Here is a 20,046-nt window from a genome sequence, read left to right on the forward strand (position 1 = left end):
CATTTTAATATTTTTTTTAAATTGACACCTGTACCTATGACATTGTGTAAAATGACTCTTCATCCCTGGATTATCAATTGCACATCCCTTATGGTCAATGGCTCAATGAAATTAGATACTGATGACCTTAAACTAATTTAAGGCTTTCATGCATATTCTTTTCTATTTCCTTCATGTCAAACATGGATGCAATGGTGAAATCTTCTGGCATTAACATTCACAGCATCCTGCAATGAAGCACAGTAGTTTGGTTTGCACAACGAAAATTAAATGGAAGCAACTTGCTCTGGCACAAGCCGTGCGTCGCTGGTCAGTTAACTAGAGTGAAAAGAGCTATCATGTTGCATTATGTTGCAGGTGAGATGTGTTCCACAAGCTGAACGGAAGTATTATTAGCAGTTGCCTTCCACGTGGTTGCTATTGGATATCTGTACTGATTTGCAAGAATGATCTCATTGTATACTCATTAAAAGAAATTAATTAGTGGAAGATGTCTCAACAAAGATGTCCTGAGTTTCTTTAGCTTGGACTATAATGAGATTTGAGAGGCACACACAGAAAATAGAACCATCTTTCTCTGGGCTTTTCTCAATGTTTTAAAAGCTTATAAAAAGCATTAATTGTGCTGTTTACCAAGTGGCTGAATTTGTAGGACGTGAAAAAATACATTTCCACTGCTGCTTTTCTTCTCCAGCTGCCTTTCTGTTATATCTCAGCCTGCTTTCTCCACCCATCTGTCCTGTCTTTACTGTTCACCCAGTATTGTGTCATCTCAGCTTACTCCAATTGCTGTCATCCCAGGTACGATACAATAACCAACCAGTGGGAGACCATCGCTCCCCTGCCCAAGGCTGTCCATTCAGCTGCTGCAACCGTTTGCGGTGGGAAGATCTACGTCTTCGGTGGGGTGAATGAAGCCGGCCGAGCCGCGGGGGTCTTGCAGTCCTACATCCCTCAGACTAATTCATGGAGTTTCATAGAGTCTCCAATGATCGGTAAGGGATGCGTGGTGTCAGAGGAAGCCCCTGTTAGAACAGAAATCTCTGTGCTACAGGTATTTTAATGACTTTGTGGAAAGCAAATGAGTTGGAGGGTGAGGGGCAATATGTTTACAACAGATTGACAGGAATGCATGATATATTATAGCAGAGAGGCAATTATCTGGATCTTTACTGAAAGCAATTGTCACTCATTAATGCAGCTGGTTATCAGCTAAAAGTGATGAGTTCGAAGTGGAGGAGAAAGGAAAGCATTTATTAGGAATGGACAACTGGTAATTTTAGATCAAAAAAAAAATCACAAAGTGCAGTGAAACTTCATCCTGGCATCGTGCTGGTCCATGCAGGGCTACACCAACACTCAGTTAATGGATTGTTTGTCATGGTTTGTTATCATGCCACCTGTCCTGTGGGAAGAATCAGTCTTAACTGGGATTTATCAGTGGTGTCCAAAGCCATGTGTGCTTCAGAGACTGAAATCTCCAAGGTGTGTGGATTATTAAAACTGTATTTACTCATTTATATTGCCCACTCATTTATAGGCTCATAGAATGTTTACAGAATAAAGAACAAGACAGGAAGCCAGACTTTGCCACCATACCAGCCAGTGTCAGAGGCACAAATTTCTTTCCAAAAAATTAGGATAGCACTCAGAAGATTGCAAGTTATTTGTTTTCTGTGGTGATTTGCACTGTAAGTGTTTGGGCTGCTTTCAGAAATGTGATTTAACATTCAGCTTGACAGGGGTGTTACTGCACAGTGGCAGCCAGTCTGTGCCACCTGCTCTGTGTTGGGTGGCTCTGATCAGCCTTTGGCCTGACTGTAGCTGGGTAGACAAACAGCACTTATGTAGTTACCACAGAGAAGCTGCTTAGGAGTGGCTTGCTTTTGCATTGTATAATCACAGAATGGTTGGGGCTGGGAGGGACCTTTAAAGGTCATCTAGTCCAACCCCCTGCAAGAACAGGGACATCTTTAACTAGATCAGGTTGCTAGGAGCCCCATCCAACCTGACCTTGAACGCTTCCAAGGATGGGGCTTCTACCAACTCTCTGGGCAACCTGATCCAGTTTCTCACCATTCTAAACCTATTAGTCACAACCAAAGGGTAACATGAGGTGCTTCATTTAAACAAAAAAATCAGTCTCAGCATTGAGCCTGGCAGAGGCATAGGAATAACAAGTAATAAATTGTAGAGGCACAGCTACAAGGTGTTCAGGTAAGGCCTAAGCATATTCAGAAAGCTAAAATAAGCTGCTGTTCTTATTATAGCTTGTTACAATTATTGTGACTCTCTCCTTGGGGCTCCCTAGATCAGGTCATGAGGAATTGATGCAGTCACAGGTGTAGCCTCTCCTGTGAAGCCAGTGCTGCTGCTTTCCCACTCCCTTGCTCCTGTTTGTGTCCAGCCTAACATAACATGACATGCATATGATGCAGCATGAAGCACCCAGCAGGAGGGCGTTAACTGGCAAAAGTCGTGTTTACGTAATACAGCAGTGCCGACAACCCTCCTGCCTGGCTTTTTCCATCACGTGGCTACAGCTGCTGCCCTTCATTTAATCCACTGACTGACAGTATGAGGTTTTCCTGTACTCAAGAGTATTGCAAAAATGAATGCATTATGAAAAAAAGGTATTGCTTTTCCTTGCCAAAATAGTACAAGTGCCACACCAGCTAAGAAATCATTCCCTGGGCTCGTTACATTGTCTAGCAGGCATCAATACCGTGTGTGCTCAGAAAAAAACCATCCAAACCATCCAGTGCTGAGTTCATCACCCATTGTGTTAATGGGTGTCTTCCTATTGTTTCCAAACAAAAACACATGAAAGATACTGGTGAAGTTGAAAGATGGTGCTTGTGTTTTCTTGGTGTAAGCAAAGTTAATTAGTTAAGCTGAAGACATAAACCAGACAATGAAATGCGGAGTTGCTGTGTGCCTTTGATGGGAAATGTATAACATCAATTTATTTGCAAATAAAGTAAAATAGCAGAGCCTGAAAAATTGCACCCCAGTGGAGAATGTCTGGAAAACCAAGATGATGTGATGCTTGATCATCACTAAAAGGCAGTGGGAATACTGGAAATAAACTTTAATTTCTTCAGCTCTACAAGAATCATAGTTTGACGTTAATTTGTAAAGTATCTCCCAAGAACAGTGCAGTGCCGAGAGTGGCACAGTCAACACCTATCTAAAACAAAGAGGGAGTAGAAGGAGTCTGAGGGTGTTTTTTACAAAGTAGAGCTGAGGTAAACCCTGGTATGACCACTTGTGGAGTGCCTTTGACAGCCTCAGAGACTTTTTATGTTGGTTTGTGAATTATGATGGTGTCCCTCTAAGCTAAGTCAACTGACATCTGAGGGCAGTTGATGTTGATTAAGGTCATCCCAGAGATCAGTGAAACCTGCTTAATCTCAAGCAAAACAACATATTATTTTAAAACACATCAAGCATGTTCAGATATGCAACAGTGGATGCAAGTACTGGAAGTTGCCAAAGTCTCTGGAGATTTTTAGGCTAGCAGTACCTGTTTCAAGTCACTGTGGTATTTTATGATAGTGAGTTGAATGCATGGCACATGTTTGAACCTAACAGTTCCATCTTGTCCAATGCATCATGTGCCAGTCTAACCCAAGGCAACACTGGCATCAACCATGGCAAGGGGAGGAGCATTTTTGTGGTTAATCCGAGTAGAGATGAAGGAGACATCCTGTCTGTATAGAGGACATACAGCATGGGGAGCGATAGCAAGTCTACAGCAGCTCAGCCTCTGCTGTTTTCTGCCTGTGTATCTTCTAGGAATAAGCAGCAAATTCACTCCCAGTTTCACTTATTCCTTAGCCTTCACCTGCAAGGAGGTGTTGGGACATGGATGCCTGGATGCAGTAGGTATGACACTCAGCAACATGTTGCACACGGATGCTGTGGTAGCTTTTGGGTAGGCACTGATTGCACATTTCCATGTTTGGAGAGGAGAGGGTCTTTCTCAGTGCCTCACCCTTTGCCTCACAGCTGGCCTTCTCACCTGTGGAGCTCAGAGATGTTCCTGCAGCAGCCCAGTCCATAGTTTGATGTTAGTGGGGTAATGGAGCCTCCTAGGCTTGCACATGGCATATTTTTGGTAAGCCTCCTTGTACATCCTCTTCTTGTGTTTTGAGATGTAAGAAATTGGCTGCTGTCAAGCCAAAGTCCAGGCTACACACTTGCAGCACCTGCCTTTCCATTTCTTGCCAGGCTGTCCTACATAGCTCTGCTAAAAATATGTTTCATGCCCAGCTTCCTGAGGTTTGTCTGATTTAACAAGATGGCCATAGACTTGCTGAAGTCAGTGACTGTAAGTAAGCCTAATTATCTTGTCACTAACTTTCAGTTCACTTGGTGTGTCCATGTCAGGGTACTAAATGTCCCCATTTTTGTTACCTTCGCTGTACTGGTGGAACTGCAAGTTTTGATCAATATTTCTGAATTGTAAGAGAATCAGTATTTAATCATCATGGTTAAATTTCAAAATCTGGTGAAGACTATGGGAATAAAAAGGTCAAAGCCTTGTGAGCATTTCTGGTTTCTAATCCAAGCATCTAGTTCCTCACCCTGCCATTTACTCCTGGAGTGATGTGTCTGACCAAAGGGACCTAAGAATACAACAAATACCTGAGAAACAGTGTTGGCAGTGTCTGTGCATTTTTGACTGTGCTGTCCCATGGTTTATTTTGCTTAAAATGCATTATAATTCCCATTAATTTATTTTTAGATTTTACAAAATCAGTGTACATCTTGGCCTGTCCCTCTCCCCGTGGCCAAGAGTTCAGTACTCAAGTGAGGGCTTGACCAGCTTTCACCTAGAACTCTCAAAGCAATGAGTGTTTCATATTATTCTTCAACGTATTTTTCTTTCCATGACTAGTTCTTAGTCTTTTTCCCACTAATAAGCTTCAATTTTACTCTCCTTTGTCTCACTCCTTTCTCCTTTTTCTCTGTTCAGAATGTCTATTCCACTCCCTGATGTGTTCCCCCTGCACATAATTACCCTGACCTCTGCCCAGTGAAGTTGATACTTTTGTGTCTGCCCTTTAGTGGATGTGCCCCCTTTCACTTCTTACCTCACTTCATCTCTATGGCTGTGTCTTGTCCAACTCTCTTCAGTTCGTCACCATTTTGCTGTAAATTTGATGCTGAAACTGCCCCACAGTAGCAGGTGAAGCCTGCTGCTGTGGCATGGGTGATCCCTGCCACATATACACAAAAGTGCAATGTTTCTAAGTGAGGACACTCAGCTTCAGGGTCTGTGAGGAGGGTTTGCTCCCAAGGGGCATCAGGGGAAACTGTAGGGTCCTGAAAACCATTGCATAGCTGTGAGAAAACAGCTAACAGGAGACACCAAGAAGGGCTGACATCTGAGACCCTGCTGTTAATTGCAATGTCTGCATTTTGGCCTCAGGAGCTATGTTAAAGATCAGACCACAGTCTCTCAGCGCCAGGGGACGTTATCTTATCCATTACTATGCCATTCTTGAGCTTGTCTGCATAGTATTCAGACAGGGGACAAGACACTCTTAAAATAGATTTAGTTTCTATTAACTAGTCTACTTTCTCCACGCCGCTTCATCATGTGCATTAACCCCACCACCACCACCTGCCCACACCTGCAGGGAGAGCCTTCCGTTGGCATTATATCTGGACTGGTAGCATGCCTATATGTCTTCCTCCTGATAAAAATGTTTGACTAGCTTGATTTTAATAACCTTTTCCCATATGGAGTGCTGCTGCCATTCAGTATAATGCCACTTCAGTCTCTGACCAAGTGCTTTACTGGAAGGCAACATAAGATCTTTAAGCAATCAAGGAAGGGAAAGCAGAACTGTTCTACTTGACCATATAATGTACCGAGAGATAGAGGAGCCACGAAACACATCACAGACAGCACACTGTCATTACTAAGTGAGGAGCACACCTGTAGATGAAATTATCAATCCTATGTGAAGTGCACCTCTGGCTCAAGGATCGTCATGGAGTGCATACCCCTTCCTGCAATGTGCTGACTTGTCACTAGAATAGAAACGTGTGCATATTTTCCTATAGCAGCGGCAAAGGAAAGTGATGTTATGATGTTATCCACTCGGAGGGAAGAGTACCTTTTATCTGTTACTTCCTATGCATATATTCTGCCTTTTAATCTCAAATGTGCTTGCTGTCCTGGACAAATACCGTTTAAGATTTTCCAGCCCAAAACAGATTTCTGTATCTGACAGCCCCAACACTTGAGTTTTGGAGGGGAAAGGAGGCTGCTGCTCTGTCTCCATGCTTCATCTCCCCTCTCTTCCTTTCCTTTGGCAGACTTCTGAAATACCCAATGTCCCCTCTGTACACCACAGTAAGCCTCTGACCCAGACAAGCTCATGTTCCCACCTAGTAACATTAACCCAAAAGCCCAAACAGAAGATGCTTTTGCAAGGTTAAGCTCCCCAACCATCCACCTTGTGCTGTAAGCACACTAAGGACTTAGAGCAGTGAGTGAAGGTGGAGTCTCCTGAGTATTTGTATGAGGTTACTAAACACTAGAAAGGACCACAACAAGGGAAGAGTGTGAGTAGCACCTGGGATGAAGTAAGGCTAAAGACTGAAGGTCATCCACACCTAGACAGCAAGAATAACAGCTTGAGTATTCTAAGCTGCCTGTATCCATGAACAATTTCTGCCTCCATGGTAACAAAACCAAAATAAAACACACTGTTCTCTCTACCTGTCTCTGGAGGGGTGTGTCTTGTGTCATATCTTCTTCAGGATCAGGAGACTGTTTGCTGTGAACTTCTTACTTCCTGGAGGAAACAGCAGAGTCTTCACTGTTTCTCTCTCTCTGGCTTACTTTACACCAATTTATGAGATTGTAGCTAAAGCCAGAAGCAGTAAAAAGACAACAGCTAGGTGGTGTATTGAAAAAATTGTGGAGACTCAAACATGATTGCCTCCCAAAAAAAAAAGGAAAGGAAAAAGAATCTTTCACCAACTGCCTGTCTATTTGAAAAGCCTCTGTAAAAATAACCAAGGGGGTTCCCTCTCTTTAACAAAAAGGACGGTGAAACCAGTGATTCAGCCTCCTGAGAAGTCACTTTCTGCCTTGAGGGAGCCCCAAATAATTTCCCTGAGAGATGTGGGAGCTGAGGGATTTTTTTATCCAAGAGTTTCATTCCTCTGCAAAACAGTGCTAGTCAAAGGGGGGGAGAGGGGGGAACAAACCAGGAATATGTGATAATTGAATATGGAAAATTTCTGATGAGTGTCTTAACTGGAAAAAATGTCACATATGCAAGTCTGATTTGGAAAGGGATTCAAGATGGGCTGTTAGGACAGATAAGTCTTTCTGATGAATTATAGTGGCTTAGTGGCACTGAAAAGAAACCGAATACTCCTTGTTCTATTTTCTGGATGAATTAGTTTCTTCCCATCTGTTCCCAAGGATCAGTGACATTTTCCTAATACATCCATGGTTTTTTGACATATGCCTGTAGATACTCAGCATAATAGGAGCCCAGTCTTAACCCATAACATGTTTTGTCTGCTTCCATGCTGAGTGCTGCACCACCATACTCCCCCCACTGGACATGCATCAACATGCAGTGAGGTGAACTGGGCCAGACCATCCTATGGCCATGCTGGAACTGAAGCAGACACCACAAACCTGTTATTTTCCTTCTAGTTTAACCAGTTCAAACCCTAATAAAGGAAATTATCTCTCTTCTGGAGAAATTCATCAGCTTTTGCTTAACTTCTGTGAAATTAGGTATCTTATTAAATATTTAATGGAATAAAGTAATTTTAGAAGAGCCTTAGGGTTACAACACCAGCTGTGCAAGAGGTAAGCAAATGCCAAAAGTAAAGCTGCTGGGGCTGCTTTAAGTTCATCTCTTCCTGTGTTCCTAAAAGGACACAGTCGTAGTGCTATAGGCCTGGGAGGTGCACAGAGGCACCCTCAACGGTATGTAGAACCTGTTAGCAGACCTGTAAGAGCATAGTAAAGGTTATGCTGCACCTCCCCTCCAACACACTGCCTCCACCACACAGAATGAGGGCTGCAGAGGCTGAAGGCAGATTCTTCATTGGAGTTGTAAGAGGATAGCCATTTTCTGAGCATATGAAAATGCAGAATCTGGAGAGGCTTGAGTGTATAGCTATATACTGATAATTTTTACAGAAGTATCCTATCAGGCCAGGATAGCCACCCAGGAAACATCTGCTTCATGCCCTCAGGGACTTAGGCTCTTGCTTCTTAGAGAACTAGTTGTGAGGCTTATTTTAACTCAAGATACAGCAATAGTATTTTTTTCTCATCTTTTGTTCCCAGACTTTGCTGACTGGTTTCACTGAAATCTTAATTAAATAACTGTATCACATCAAGACAGACACCGTCATGAGAAATTTCAAGCCCAACTGGCTCATATTTCATAATATGCATATGGCATGCAAGCAGCATACAGGACAAGTCAACTAATTAAATTATAGTTATTTTATTCAATAATTTATGGTTAGTTTTACCAATACTTATAATAATGCTGGAGCTAGCACAGGAAATTTGAAGCATCCTTGGAAACTGATTGAACTTGGCTTAGGATAAGGGACTTGCTTAATTTCAAACTCCAAACTCACACAGTTCATTGCTGATATAGAGGACTGCTTGGAGGTACAGACACATCTAAGAGTAAAAATGCAGGTGAATCTACAAGACAGATCAAGGGGCGTAAAAATGGGTATCAGCAGATCTTCTGGATTATGTGGATGACCTTCCCACAAGCAAAAGTAGAACACAAAAAGAGCATCAACTACTGGACATTATTAAAGGAGTCTCTGTGCTGTGGGTGTCTCTGGTACTTGGCTGCCGCACCGGCATGAGAAGCATCCGAGTTAAAAATTGCAGCAAATCACAATTCTGAAATAACTTGGCATCTTAATTTCATGTGTAAGAGTGGAGCTTGCACAGTGACTCCATTAGGCTTCAAGAGAGGATAATTGTACTTTACCAGTTTAGAGGGAGGAACGTACCGGGGGACAAAGGTCTGATGAACTTCCAAAAGTGCCTTTGAGAACTTGGAGAGAGGAGAACAAAACCAGGAATGATTTCTTTGTTTTTCTTTCCCTAACCTTGGAGGTTTAGAGAAATGTGACTTACCTATAAATAAGGGGAATGTATAAATAAAAAAAGTCTCCACACCTGAGCCTAAAACTGATCTCAGTATTGCTTTCCATTGACAGATAACAAATACGCTCCTGCAGTCACTCTCAATGGGTTCATCTTTATTCTTGGAGGAGCTTATGCACGAGCAACCACCATCTATGACCCAGAGAAAGGCAATATTAAAGCAGGCCCCAACATGAACCACTCCAGGCAGTTCTGCAGGTGAGAAAAAAACATTAAAATCGAATTACCTGTGCCTTACCATCGTCTGCTGATAAATAAGATAATACAACCTAAGAGTAAAGGGGAGAGGGGAAGGGAGGTATGCAGCATCTGAGGGGTTTCTTCATCTCTTTTTCATGTGTGTTCAGGAACGCAGCTTTTCCCAACGCACACGTCCAGGACCTTACTGTGGTTCATGTGGCTCCTCCTGTTCAGGCACAATGGATCATGGGGAAGGATGTGTGTTGGGTTCCTCCAGTCACTTCAGGGACACTGTTTTCCTCAGTTTATCACATGTAACTGGAGGATGATACATGCCCACTGTAGGAGAGAACACCATAATGTAGAACACTTTATTGCTAACTAGCTAAAAGATCCTTGAAAGAGAAGAAAAAAAGAAAAAGGGGTGGGGGAGTAAGCACCAGAGACTGATATTAAAGAGTATTTTTACATGCCTATGATTGATTTTTGAGCTCACTTCCCTGGTCCTAGTCACAGGTGTAACAAACTTCCCAAATTGGCTGACAAAAGTAAAACTTGGCACCCACTGCAGGTACTGTCAGAATTTAGATGCCTTTCAAAAAATATGATGTGGCTGTTACAGGAAGATAGGCTTCTTTCAGGTTTGTGCACTGCCAGCCCCTCACAGAGCAGACCCCCCATAATGGGGACTGGTCTGAGTTTCACAGGGAAACATCACTGGTCCACAAATACTGCCATGGGTGCTGGTCAAGGTTTGTTACCATTGTCCAATGCTGTAACATCTTGAGACACTGAGAAAATCAGGGTGGAGGGGTTGTGCCAGGTAAGTGTCCTGGCAAAACACAGGCTGGCATGGGAAGAATAGCAGCAGTGGGGCAGGGGCTGGGCCCACAACAGACCCACATCTCTCAAGTGTTCAGCCAAGAGCTCTGCTCCTTGCTCCAGGGGTGTCTCTGTCCCCCTATTCTACAGTTGACAAATAGGTTTTAACTAGTTGCATTTAACCTTTTGCTTTGGTGCAGATGAGAAAATTCCTTTTTAAGAAAGCCTGATGAGTTTTTCTCCTTTTTGCTGTTTTTTTCTGGGTTTGTCCTTTTTTTCCTTCTTTTATTAATTTAAGGAGCGCCCTCTCTTGGCTGCTGAAGCAGATTCTGTTGTAAGTAAAGAGGTCTGAGCAGCCAGCTCCTTCCCCGGTGACAGCAGCATTCCTGTACCAAGGAAGGGTTTCCTTTTTCCCCTCCACTCTAACAGGAGGCAAAGCAGGATGAGAAGAAGCCTGCAGTGCCCAGGCAGCTGCTAATGATGTTTTTCTCCTGAAAACCAGAAACAAAGGGCATGATGCAGCTGAAGATTGGAGCCCTAACCAGTAAAATGAAACACGAGGGACTTGCACATTTGACATATTCCCGTATCTTCCCCTACACAGGGATGAACTGCTCTTTGAAGATCCCTGTTTTGTAAAATACATTAAGAAAAAAAAAAAATAAAGAAAAAGAAAGAAAGAAAAGAAAAGTTAATTGAGTATCTGGAACACAGTGCAAAGGAAATTGCATGGATGATTTCAGCCACGGCTGTTGGCTGAGCATCTCACCTAAGAACTTGCCAGGGTTTCTAAGGTGCTCTGCACCCTGAAGAAGGAAATCCAGAGGGAGGTGTTGTGATAGGAGGGTAAACTGGTGACCTAAATATTAGCTGTTGTTTAGGCACAGCGATTAACTGGCATTGCTGAAGTAGAGTATGACACCCACCATTAAAAAGGAACTTTATAGCTTTAAGTAACACTCTGCTGAAAGCAACAGTGGACTGGAAACCTACATTACAGTGGGCTAGTCACTGGAAAAATGAATAGTTTGGTACATCCCAGCTGAATGTCAGAAAAGGCACAATTACAAAAATTCTCACGTGTACTGGGAAACAGCTAAGACAAAATATTTCAGCCAAAAGGAGATGTAAAAGCTATGACAGAAAACCTGAACAAATCTGCATGTACGGAACTAGGGAAAATGGGAGGTTGGCAGTAACAAATAGGTTACAAACTGGCCATGGCTACATGAGACTGAGGGAACCAGTGAAGTTACAAGTTACCAAGTGTAACAGAGTGATCAGATGGGTATTTCTCATCTGTATCTGGAAGTGAGGGGTCAAAAGTGGTCACTGTTGGCTGCGAGGAAAGATGTGAACTCAGAAATTAAGTTCTCAAATCAAGCAACCCAGCCGTCTTGCACACAGGTGCCTTCAGAGTATTCACTGAGCAGCCAATTGAAGCACTAATGTTGATTTTTAATAACTCTTACAATGACTCTTATAGTGCAGAAAAGATCAGGGCACCACCAAAGTGTTTCCTATTTTGAAAAGGTGAAAAGGAGCATTGTAGTATAGCAATTAATTTTGCAAAGTACCAAGGGCAGGCTAAGTGGTCTCACTCAGCCTCACGTTGCTTCTCCGAAAAATACCAGAGTGGTTAATTTGGGATTTCATCAACAAATAAGTAGATGCTAATAATATAATGAACAGGAATCAATGTCTTTTCCTGGAAAATGGGTCTGGTTAAACCATGCTGTTGTCTTTTGCCTTTTAGGGAGCAGTTGGGTTTTTTTGTTTTGCTTTTTAATAAAACACGCCTGGTTGCTAAAGACAACTGTGATGCTATAATATACTGCGATTTCTCCAAGGTATTTGGCTGGTATTATATGGAATTAACAAGGCACACATTAGAGAGATTAAATCTGCTTCACTGACAGATCTCAAAATGTAGTTGTTAATGAGAAGATATCATTGAGCAAGGCTACTGGTAGCAAGCATTGATTCTTTTTCAATGCTATTTAACACATCTACCAACAATCCAGGTAATAGAAAATCTCCGCTGGTAAAGGCTGCAGGTGGCATAACGCTTGGTGGGTAAAAATATTACAGAAGGAGCTATTTTAGCCAGTTATCTGCATGTCTCAGACGGTCTCAAGCTAGCAGCAGTATTTCAAATGCAAAGTAATACATGGAGGGAGCACAATCATAGCAGCCTTGTTCCCCTGAGAAAGTCAGGCGCTCAGAGGAGGACATAAAGGAGGCCACTCAGAGCTACACAACATGAGCTCTCATCGCAATGCAGTGGGTAAAAGGTCAGTGCAATATTGGATGTATCGTACAAGCCGTAACAGCAAAATGAAAACAAAATGAAGCTGGAAGAGAGTGTGTTGCTGCATATGGCACGGGCAAGATGAATGCAGATCTTGAGTCCACACATCAACATGTGGAAATATCAGCAGAAGTTCAAAGGCAAGCTGCAAAAATGACTCCGGGTTGCAAATCAGATCTTTGACGTGAAATTTAAGGAGTTGATCAAAGAAAGGCTGAGAGGCAACCTGATCACTGGGAGCAAGTGGAAAAGCTTTCAGTCTCACAGACAGAGGCATAGCAGGTTATAAGGGCTAGAACATCTCAGCCTTGAAGTGAGACACTTTCCCAACAGCAAGGATAATTAAACAGTGAACCAGCAAGGGAGGGGGCAAATTCACCAACACTTGTGTTTCTAAGAGGAGATTAGATATGTTTCCAAGAGAGATATGGCCCTGGGGAAGAGTCCATGGCCTGCATATACACAAGCTCAGATTAACTCGGCACTGAGATCCCTTCTGACCTTAGTCTCTGAATCTATAAATTCCTCATTTCACTCATTAGCATGGATCACAAAAAACATGGTTTAAAAGGAGCAACATAAACAACTTAAAAATTAACTGCATGCTATTGATCTCCTCTCACCAGAAATCACTCGATAGCAAGTTTGCTGGGAAAAAGCTCAACTGCATCACTTTCATTTTTATCTGCTCTGTTTCTACATGTTATTGACTAGGGAGCATGATGGCTTTGAGCATGGGGAAAAGAAATGTGTGTGTGACATATATCCCCCATGTAAAAAATTAAAGGTCCATTCCAATGGTTTTAATACCAGGTTAAATTACTTCTAATGACAAAACCAAAAAAGTTCAGAGCCCCAGCTCACAATCAGCAGAAGCACAAATTGAGCATCATTTTCAGATTAAGCCCAGCCTGATGGAAGTCAATAAGAAATTTGTGTTGACCTAGAATTAACCTTTTGAAGGATGGTGCAAGTGGACAACGAGCAATAATATGCCTGGAGCATTGTAAAATTTGCTGAGAGCTCACACATGGGTCTTGAACGTCTTCCACAAGATGTGTGAGGGTGAGAGAAACCCAAGCATCAGGCAAGTGTGTCCTGTTCAGCACATGGACCCCTTCTCAGCTGGGCAGCTACAAGTTTGCAGGATCTTGGGAGGCAGAGGTGGCGGACAGCAGCCGATAGGAATGAAGAGCCGAGGTGATCGCACCATGATCTGCTGGACACCTTCCTCCAGAAAGCCTTGCAAAGACATTCCTCCTCTCCAGTGCTGCCAAGTCCTCCCCTTGTAGGCAGGCACTCTCTCTTCCTGCTATGCCCTTCAAGGGTTTCTTTTTCTACAAGCAAAAAGAATACCGAATGTGTTTCTTTGCATGATTAAAAATTCCATATTCTGCTTGCTTAGGATGCAGGCAGCGTGCAAACAGGCGTGTGCTACAGAGAGCCTCCATGAGCAGCAGCATGATGGTGCCAACAATAATTCCAGAGCAGCTAATTTAATACCAGCAATTCCCAACAGACACCAGAAAAGCATTTTCTTCCTCCTCCTCCTCTGACTGTTAACCAGGAAGATTTATTAGATGGTTCTGCTGAATGGAAATCTTTAATAAAACTTCGACTCAGGCTGAACAGCACACAAAAAAAGGGTCAGTTTATGGAATTATTCCCCCCCACACCCCCTTCCTTTCAAATAAGCCCTTGTTCTTGAACAGCAAAGCATGGTGACTCCTGTGCTTAACTACTAGGCATAGGTAATATATGGCACCAACCACAGACTCCCCCAGCCGATTCCTTTCCTCATTACAAAGTTCATGGTAACTCCAAGCACTGGAAAGGGTGAGAACATGGTTTGTTTGGATGGATATTCCCAGGTGAAGCTATTACAGAGTATGGTTCCTTCATGGCCTCCTGCCTCTCAAGCCTGCAGACATAAAGGTTGGTTCAGCAGGCAGCATTTGCAGCTGAAAGTGTTTGTGGTCCAGAAGGGAAAACCAAGATCTTCCAGCATATCTGGAATGAGACGTGTGGTTGGAACTATGCTCCCTGGACAGTAGATGAAAACTGCTGCAGCAGGCTAACAGCAATAATTTGTGTTGCAGTTGATGACATGAAGGATCTTGGTGTAAGCATAACTGAGAGAGAGCACTCAGGGCATTACTGAGGTGCAGTGGACTTTGGAATAAAACACTGCTGGTTTTCAGCAACATGTAACGATGCCACGTGGTAGTTTTGGATCATTAGCCAGGGAAAGTGCTTGCAGAGTAGGGGAGAATATAACTGGAGCTTGGCCAAAACACCCACACTAATAATCCTGTTCCAAGAAGTGGTGTGATATCCTCCTAACTGACCATGACTAATCTGGACCCTCATTTAACTGTCTCATTGTAAAGATGACACCCCTGGCAGCACCACAACACGGCCACCCAAGCTCAAGCCCTCTCAAACATAACAACCTGACTGCCAACTCAGCTGCAAACAGCCACAGAGGGTGGCAGCACAGCTAGTTGTCACCCTGACCACCACCACCACCCACAAAGACACTGGCCAATGCCTTTCACTTTGACACTTATATGCACAGTGCAGGTTTCACTGATAGATCCCTGGTTTAAGCAGAACTCTAAGGGGCACCTCGAGCTTTGCCTAGCACTGCTCAGAGCCACTTCCTGCAGCAGCTGGTACCCTGCAGCCTTCTTTCACCCAGTTGAGGAACATCATTCAGTTCCACCTCCAGTAAAGCCCTCCTGAAATCTTTAGGACAGGGAGGAAATTCATCCACTAATAAATGTGGTTGGGTTTGTTGTTTTGGCTTTTTTTTCCCCTTCATTTAAGCACAATCTGTGTCTAACTGATGGTATTTAATAATGTTTGTGGAACTGATGCAAATTAGCAAGGATGTGTGCATCCACGGGCAGGAGTGAGGAGGGAGGGGAGCTGTTTGTGGCCTCAAAAAACAACACACTAATGCAGCCATTGCAAATCTTTTAGAACCCCAGACATTACATTTTAATTGTTTTTTAACATTTCCTAATAAGGCTGATGTTATCTCTAGGACTAAGCAAGGATTTTTAAAATAACAATAACAACAAGGAAATTAAACTATGGTGGTAGTGCCACTGCTCGGTGCTATGTCTTTAGCCATCACAGCTGGGAGAGGGAAGGGCTGGAGGAGGAGTTCCCAGACACTCAGCTTTCAAACACTATAAAAAAGATGTTGACATACTCCACTTTGCATTGCTCCACATCACTGCCCCTTGCGAGATTTTCACTGTAAGATGCTTTAGAACAAGAAGTGGAGGGTCCATGATGCTCTGCTCAGCACCTGAGCAGGATCCCAGCTGAAAGCACCACCAGCTCCTCTGTGCCAAACCCTGGTGTTCCTCAGTAGGTTTGCTCACATATAATTAAAAAGCAGTACAGCAACAAAGGCAAATCAGATCCTGGGCTGCATCTGCAGGGGTGTTACTAGCCAAGACAGAGATGTGATCATTCCACTCAGCACTTGTCAAGACCCACCAGGAGTACTGATTCCAATTCTGGTCTCCACAATTCAAAAGACACAGACTGGAGAGGGTCCAGAGGAGGGCCATGAAGATGATCAAAAGGCTGGAGAATGCCATATGAAGAAAGACTGAAGGAGATGAGTCTCTTCTCCCTGGAAGAGACCTCACATAGAATTCCAGCACTTAAAAGGTCAGGTGCCAGAAGGACAGAGACTCTCTCTTCACAAGGAGCCACATGGAGAAGACAAGTGGCAATGGAGAAAAGTTCAACCAGGAGAAGTTTTGTCTTGACATAAGACTTCTTTTCAGTGGGAACAATCACCCACTGAAACAACCTCCAGAAGGATGTGGTGGATTCCCCATCACTGGAGGTTTTGAAGACGCAGTTGGTCAGGGTGCTAGATAACCTCATCTAGTGTCCCTTTCCCATGAAAAGTTGTACCAGAAGATCTATTGAGGTCCTTCCAGCCTGGGCTGTGCTGATTTTTAAATTCAATTATGTGCCTTATCCATCAAATCCTTTAATATCCAGCTGTCCGAGGGGGATCTTCCCTGCCACCTGTTTCCTCAGGCTGAGGAAGGACTGCAAGGTGAATAAGCAGAGAAGAGATTTAAAAGGTGTTTGCACAAGCACTCCAACCATGAACAACTCTTGCACCCAGCAGCTCTTGAGGCACATCAGACTTACTGGAATTTCTTGGGAGCATGACTCATGAAAATTAGCAGCTGGGCCAGACTAAGGCTGGCAGCGTCAGGAAATAGTCACAGCACGATCTTCTGACACTGCTCATGGTTTGGGTAACAACAAAGGATGCCCTGGCACCTCAGGGGGATCGGCTGCAGGGCTACAGGTGAAGCCTCTCGTAAGCAGCAGCCATTAGACAGAAAGCAGGCTCAGCAGCATGCAGGGTGATCATTTGCAAAATGCTGGAATGTATTTCCTTGGAAGGGGTGGATGGAGTGACCTCCATTTGGATGCCAGTTACCTTCATGGGCACACGGCTGGAGAGATGGAGGCTCTGCTGCTCCTGGGCTGGGGAAGTCTGTGTCCCCTGAGCTGCGAGAGGGTTTGTGTCCCCACAGCAAGGCTTTGCAATGCAGAGCTCCCTTCCTTCCCAGGCTCTGACAGCCTGTAATCATTTTATCTCTCAGGATTAATGACACCAAGCAATAAACTTGCATCCTAATTATTGCAATTATTTCTTTCTTTGTACGACAGCCTTGGTAACGATGTTTATACAGCTGATGGGATGGAAGGGAGGGGAGAAAAGAAATATTGTCACAGTAATGAAGAACGAGCAATGAGCACATTCCTTTCCACTCACTTCCCTCCAGGTTTTAGAGCTCACTTGAGTTTCCTGTTCCCTAAGGTCCCAGAAATTGGCAGTGACTGCCCTAATGCTCCAATGCAGCAGTCATCTAGGACTAATTTCCTAACTGATCTTAAGTACCTACGTGCTACTTTAGGCCTGGAGATGCCTGAATGTTTCCAAAGGCTTCCACACACATAAGTAATTGCTGCATACTTAGAACTGCCTATTTCTTGCCAGCAGATGTGTGCCTTACCTCAGGCATGACTCACAAGCTAAGCACGATGCCTGTCTTATCTATGGGCATTGCATATGGAGGAGGCTGCGCTAATCGCCATTTAAAATTCATGCAGTTTTTCAGAGGGTGGAGATCAATATCCATTTCTTCCCCCAACATATTACAACCATAATGGGAAGCTACAGTATTGAGCTGCTTGTCCCAGCCAGCAGGCAGGCATTTCCTTCAGCGCTGTAGTTCAGGTGCTGGAGAACAAGAACATTTGCCCAGTCCCTGTGACTCCTAATCCAGAGCACTGTCTGGGATAGCACTTACAGTCTAGAAGTGTCAGCCAACAGATGTGATTTTAAAGAGGTGTGCTTGGCTCTGTGGTGGCAGTAGCTGCTACCAAACATGACACACAGAAGACTTTACCAGGAGAAATGTGGGCCTGGTGGTTATTTGGCTCCTGTTCCCAGTCACTTGCAGCATAGATGGAAAGGTATCTCCACACAGAGTCCTCCCTCTGTCCATCCAGATCAAAAGCTTCCTGCAGAGCAGTCTCATCAGGAAACATGCACTAAGTATTAGACAGCTCCTTATGTAAGTGGTCACAGTCACTAAGGTCATGTCCTATGCTGCATTTCTTTAGAGAACAAATGCAGCAAAGCAGCTCTGTGCCACAGTCCATCTCTGACACTGGATCCTCGTCCACCCAGCACTTCCCCAGACATATCACAGTTCAAATAAGTTTCCACCTCCTTCAGCTTCACTATTAAGGAAAAACAAACCAAACAAAGAGCAACCACCATCACATCACCTCATTTCTAAGCTCTCATCCTGCTGGTTTCAGCAGCCCCTCCACCATACCAGGACTGTTTGAGCACAGAGTGAGACCATCCTCCCCCTTCTTCATACCAGATTTTGCAAGCTGTCTTTAATAGCACCTTGTTCCACTACAGAGATGGGCTTCCCACTCCCCAACAAATATCTGAAATCCTAAATGAAGTTGCTCTGATTTACTGGGGTGGCTGGTCCTGCCACTTCTGCTCCCTCCTGGCCTGTCTCCTTCAGAGGTAGGATGATTCCCTTTCAGAGCTGTCTTTCAGGATGACACTTGCTTTGCTCAAGTCCTCATTCTTCCACATTTCTCCCTGACGTTTCAAAAATAATTACCAGTGGTTCAGTAAGTTCATTAGCAAACTCCCTCAGGACCCTGGGCTATGTATCATCCAGCCCTGCTGATTTGTGGATAGGCTCTAATCAAGTGTTTCAAGTCTCTCCTTCCTCCTCCTTTCAGATTAACAGTTATTTTGACAAGATTCTCATTATTTCCTATTTCCTGGTGGTACCTAGGGACTAGGCTTATTTGAGTCCTCACTGTTGTCATCGTGGGTTTATTTTTAACCTCAGGCTGTGCTTCTCCACAAGGGCATCAGAGTTTTGGGTTCTTCAGATGAACACATGGCTTTGTAAGTGCGATTTTAGTCTCAGTTCATCCAGGATCTTCCAAGGCTCCCTTTTGCCTTTATCACTTTTTATCATTCTTCTTTCTGCTGTTGAAAAATTAGCCAGAAGACATTACTCGCTTTTACCAAACCTACAGAGTTACAGTCCTCCACCTTCTTAAATACAGGCCACCTTCTTGTCTGCAGTTAATTTCTGATCTTCTCCTCCTACTTCTTCTCACTGTACTTCTCTGGTGCATACACACTCTCCCAGTCTCTGTTTTCCTTCCCAACACAACCATCCACTGACTGCTTTTGGAAGGGACCCAACCACCAGAAAAGCCACTGCCAGCTCCATCCAGCCTAACAGCATCTTTAAATGTTTGGGGACAAACTCTGCTTTTCACCTGGCAGAAAGCTGGAGATGTTCCCACTTTTGAGCCCCTCCTGTGCAGTGGGAAGACAGCACAGATGACAGCCCTGCATAGGGTTTTCACACCCTGCTGCCTATCATCCTTCTGCCCTGTCTAAAAATGCACACAGGAGTCCAGCCCCTTGTTGTTCCTCTTCCTTAGTCCAAAGTGAATATCATGCCCTGTGCTTGACTGCTGGAGAGACCAAGAGGTTAAGTGGAAGGAGGAAGAGACAAGGGCAAAGGGCAATTTATCTTTCAGAAACCTTCCACACATACACATCTTCTACCAAGAGCCCACAGACCATGGGATGAGCCCAGCCTCATTATCCTTGAGTTGGAAGAGATGTCCGAAGTCTGAATTTGCAAGCGAGTTCTGAACACTTTCATTTTTAAAAAGCAGTAGGAGGTTTTTGTCTTTAGACACCAGCACATAGCTCCCCTGACAATCTCTCAGCTCCACCTGCCCAGCCATCAGATTTGTGTGCCTTGGGTTGGTTTCCCTCGATACCCTTCCTCTTGGGTGCACAAGCAATCAGGACGCGCAGGCCCCAAGGTCAGAGTGCAGCCGTGGAAGGAGCTGAAGCAACAGAGGATTTTATTTTGGTTTTTTTGAGGATTTACCCCCCCTTCCTTTGCATCATCCTGCTGTATTT

At 43.9% G+C, this 20,046-nt stretch overlaps 1 protein-coding gene across 4 annotated transcripts in view; it reads left to right on the forward strand.

Moving 5' to 3' along the window:
* Positions 1–20,046, forward strand: part of KLHL29 (kelch like family member 29) — a 413,696-nt gene that overhangs the window by 391,005 nt on the left and 2,645 nt on the right. For all 4 annotated transcript variants that reach the window (XM_054179897.1, XM_054179898.1, XM_054179899.1 and 1 more), the window contains 2 exons: positions 802–995; positions 9,244–9,388. In XM_054179897.1, coding sequence (XP_054035872.1) covers positions 802–995; positions 9,244–9,388 — 339 coding nt within the window. The remainder of the gene's footprint in view (positions 1–801; positions 996–9,243; positions 9,389–20,046) is intronic.

The sequence above is a fragment of the Dryobates pubescens genome, chromosome 3 (assembly GCF_014839835.1).
Source record: "Dryobates pubescens isolate bDryPub1 chromosome 3, bDryPub1.pri, whole genome shotgun sequence".
Lineage (NCBI taxonomy): Eukaryota > Metazoa > Chordata > Aves > Piciformes > Picidae > Dryobates > Dryobates pubescens.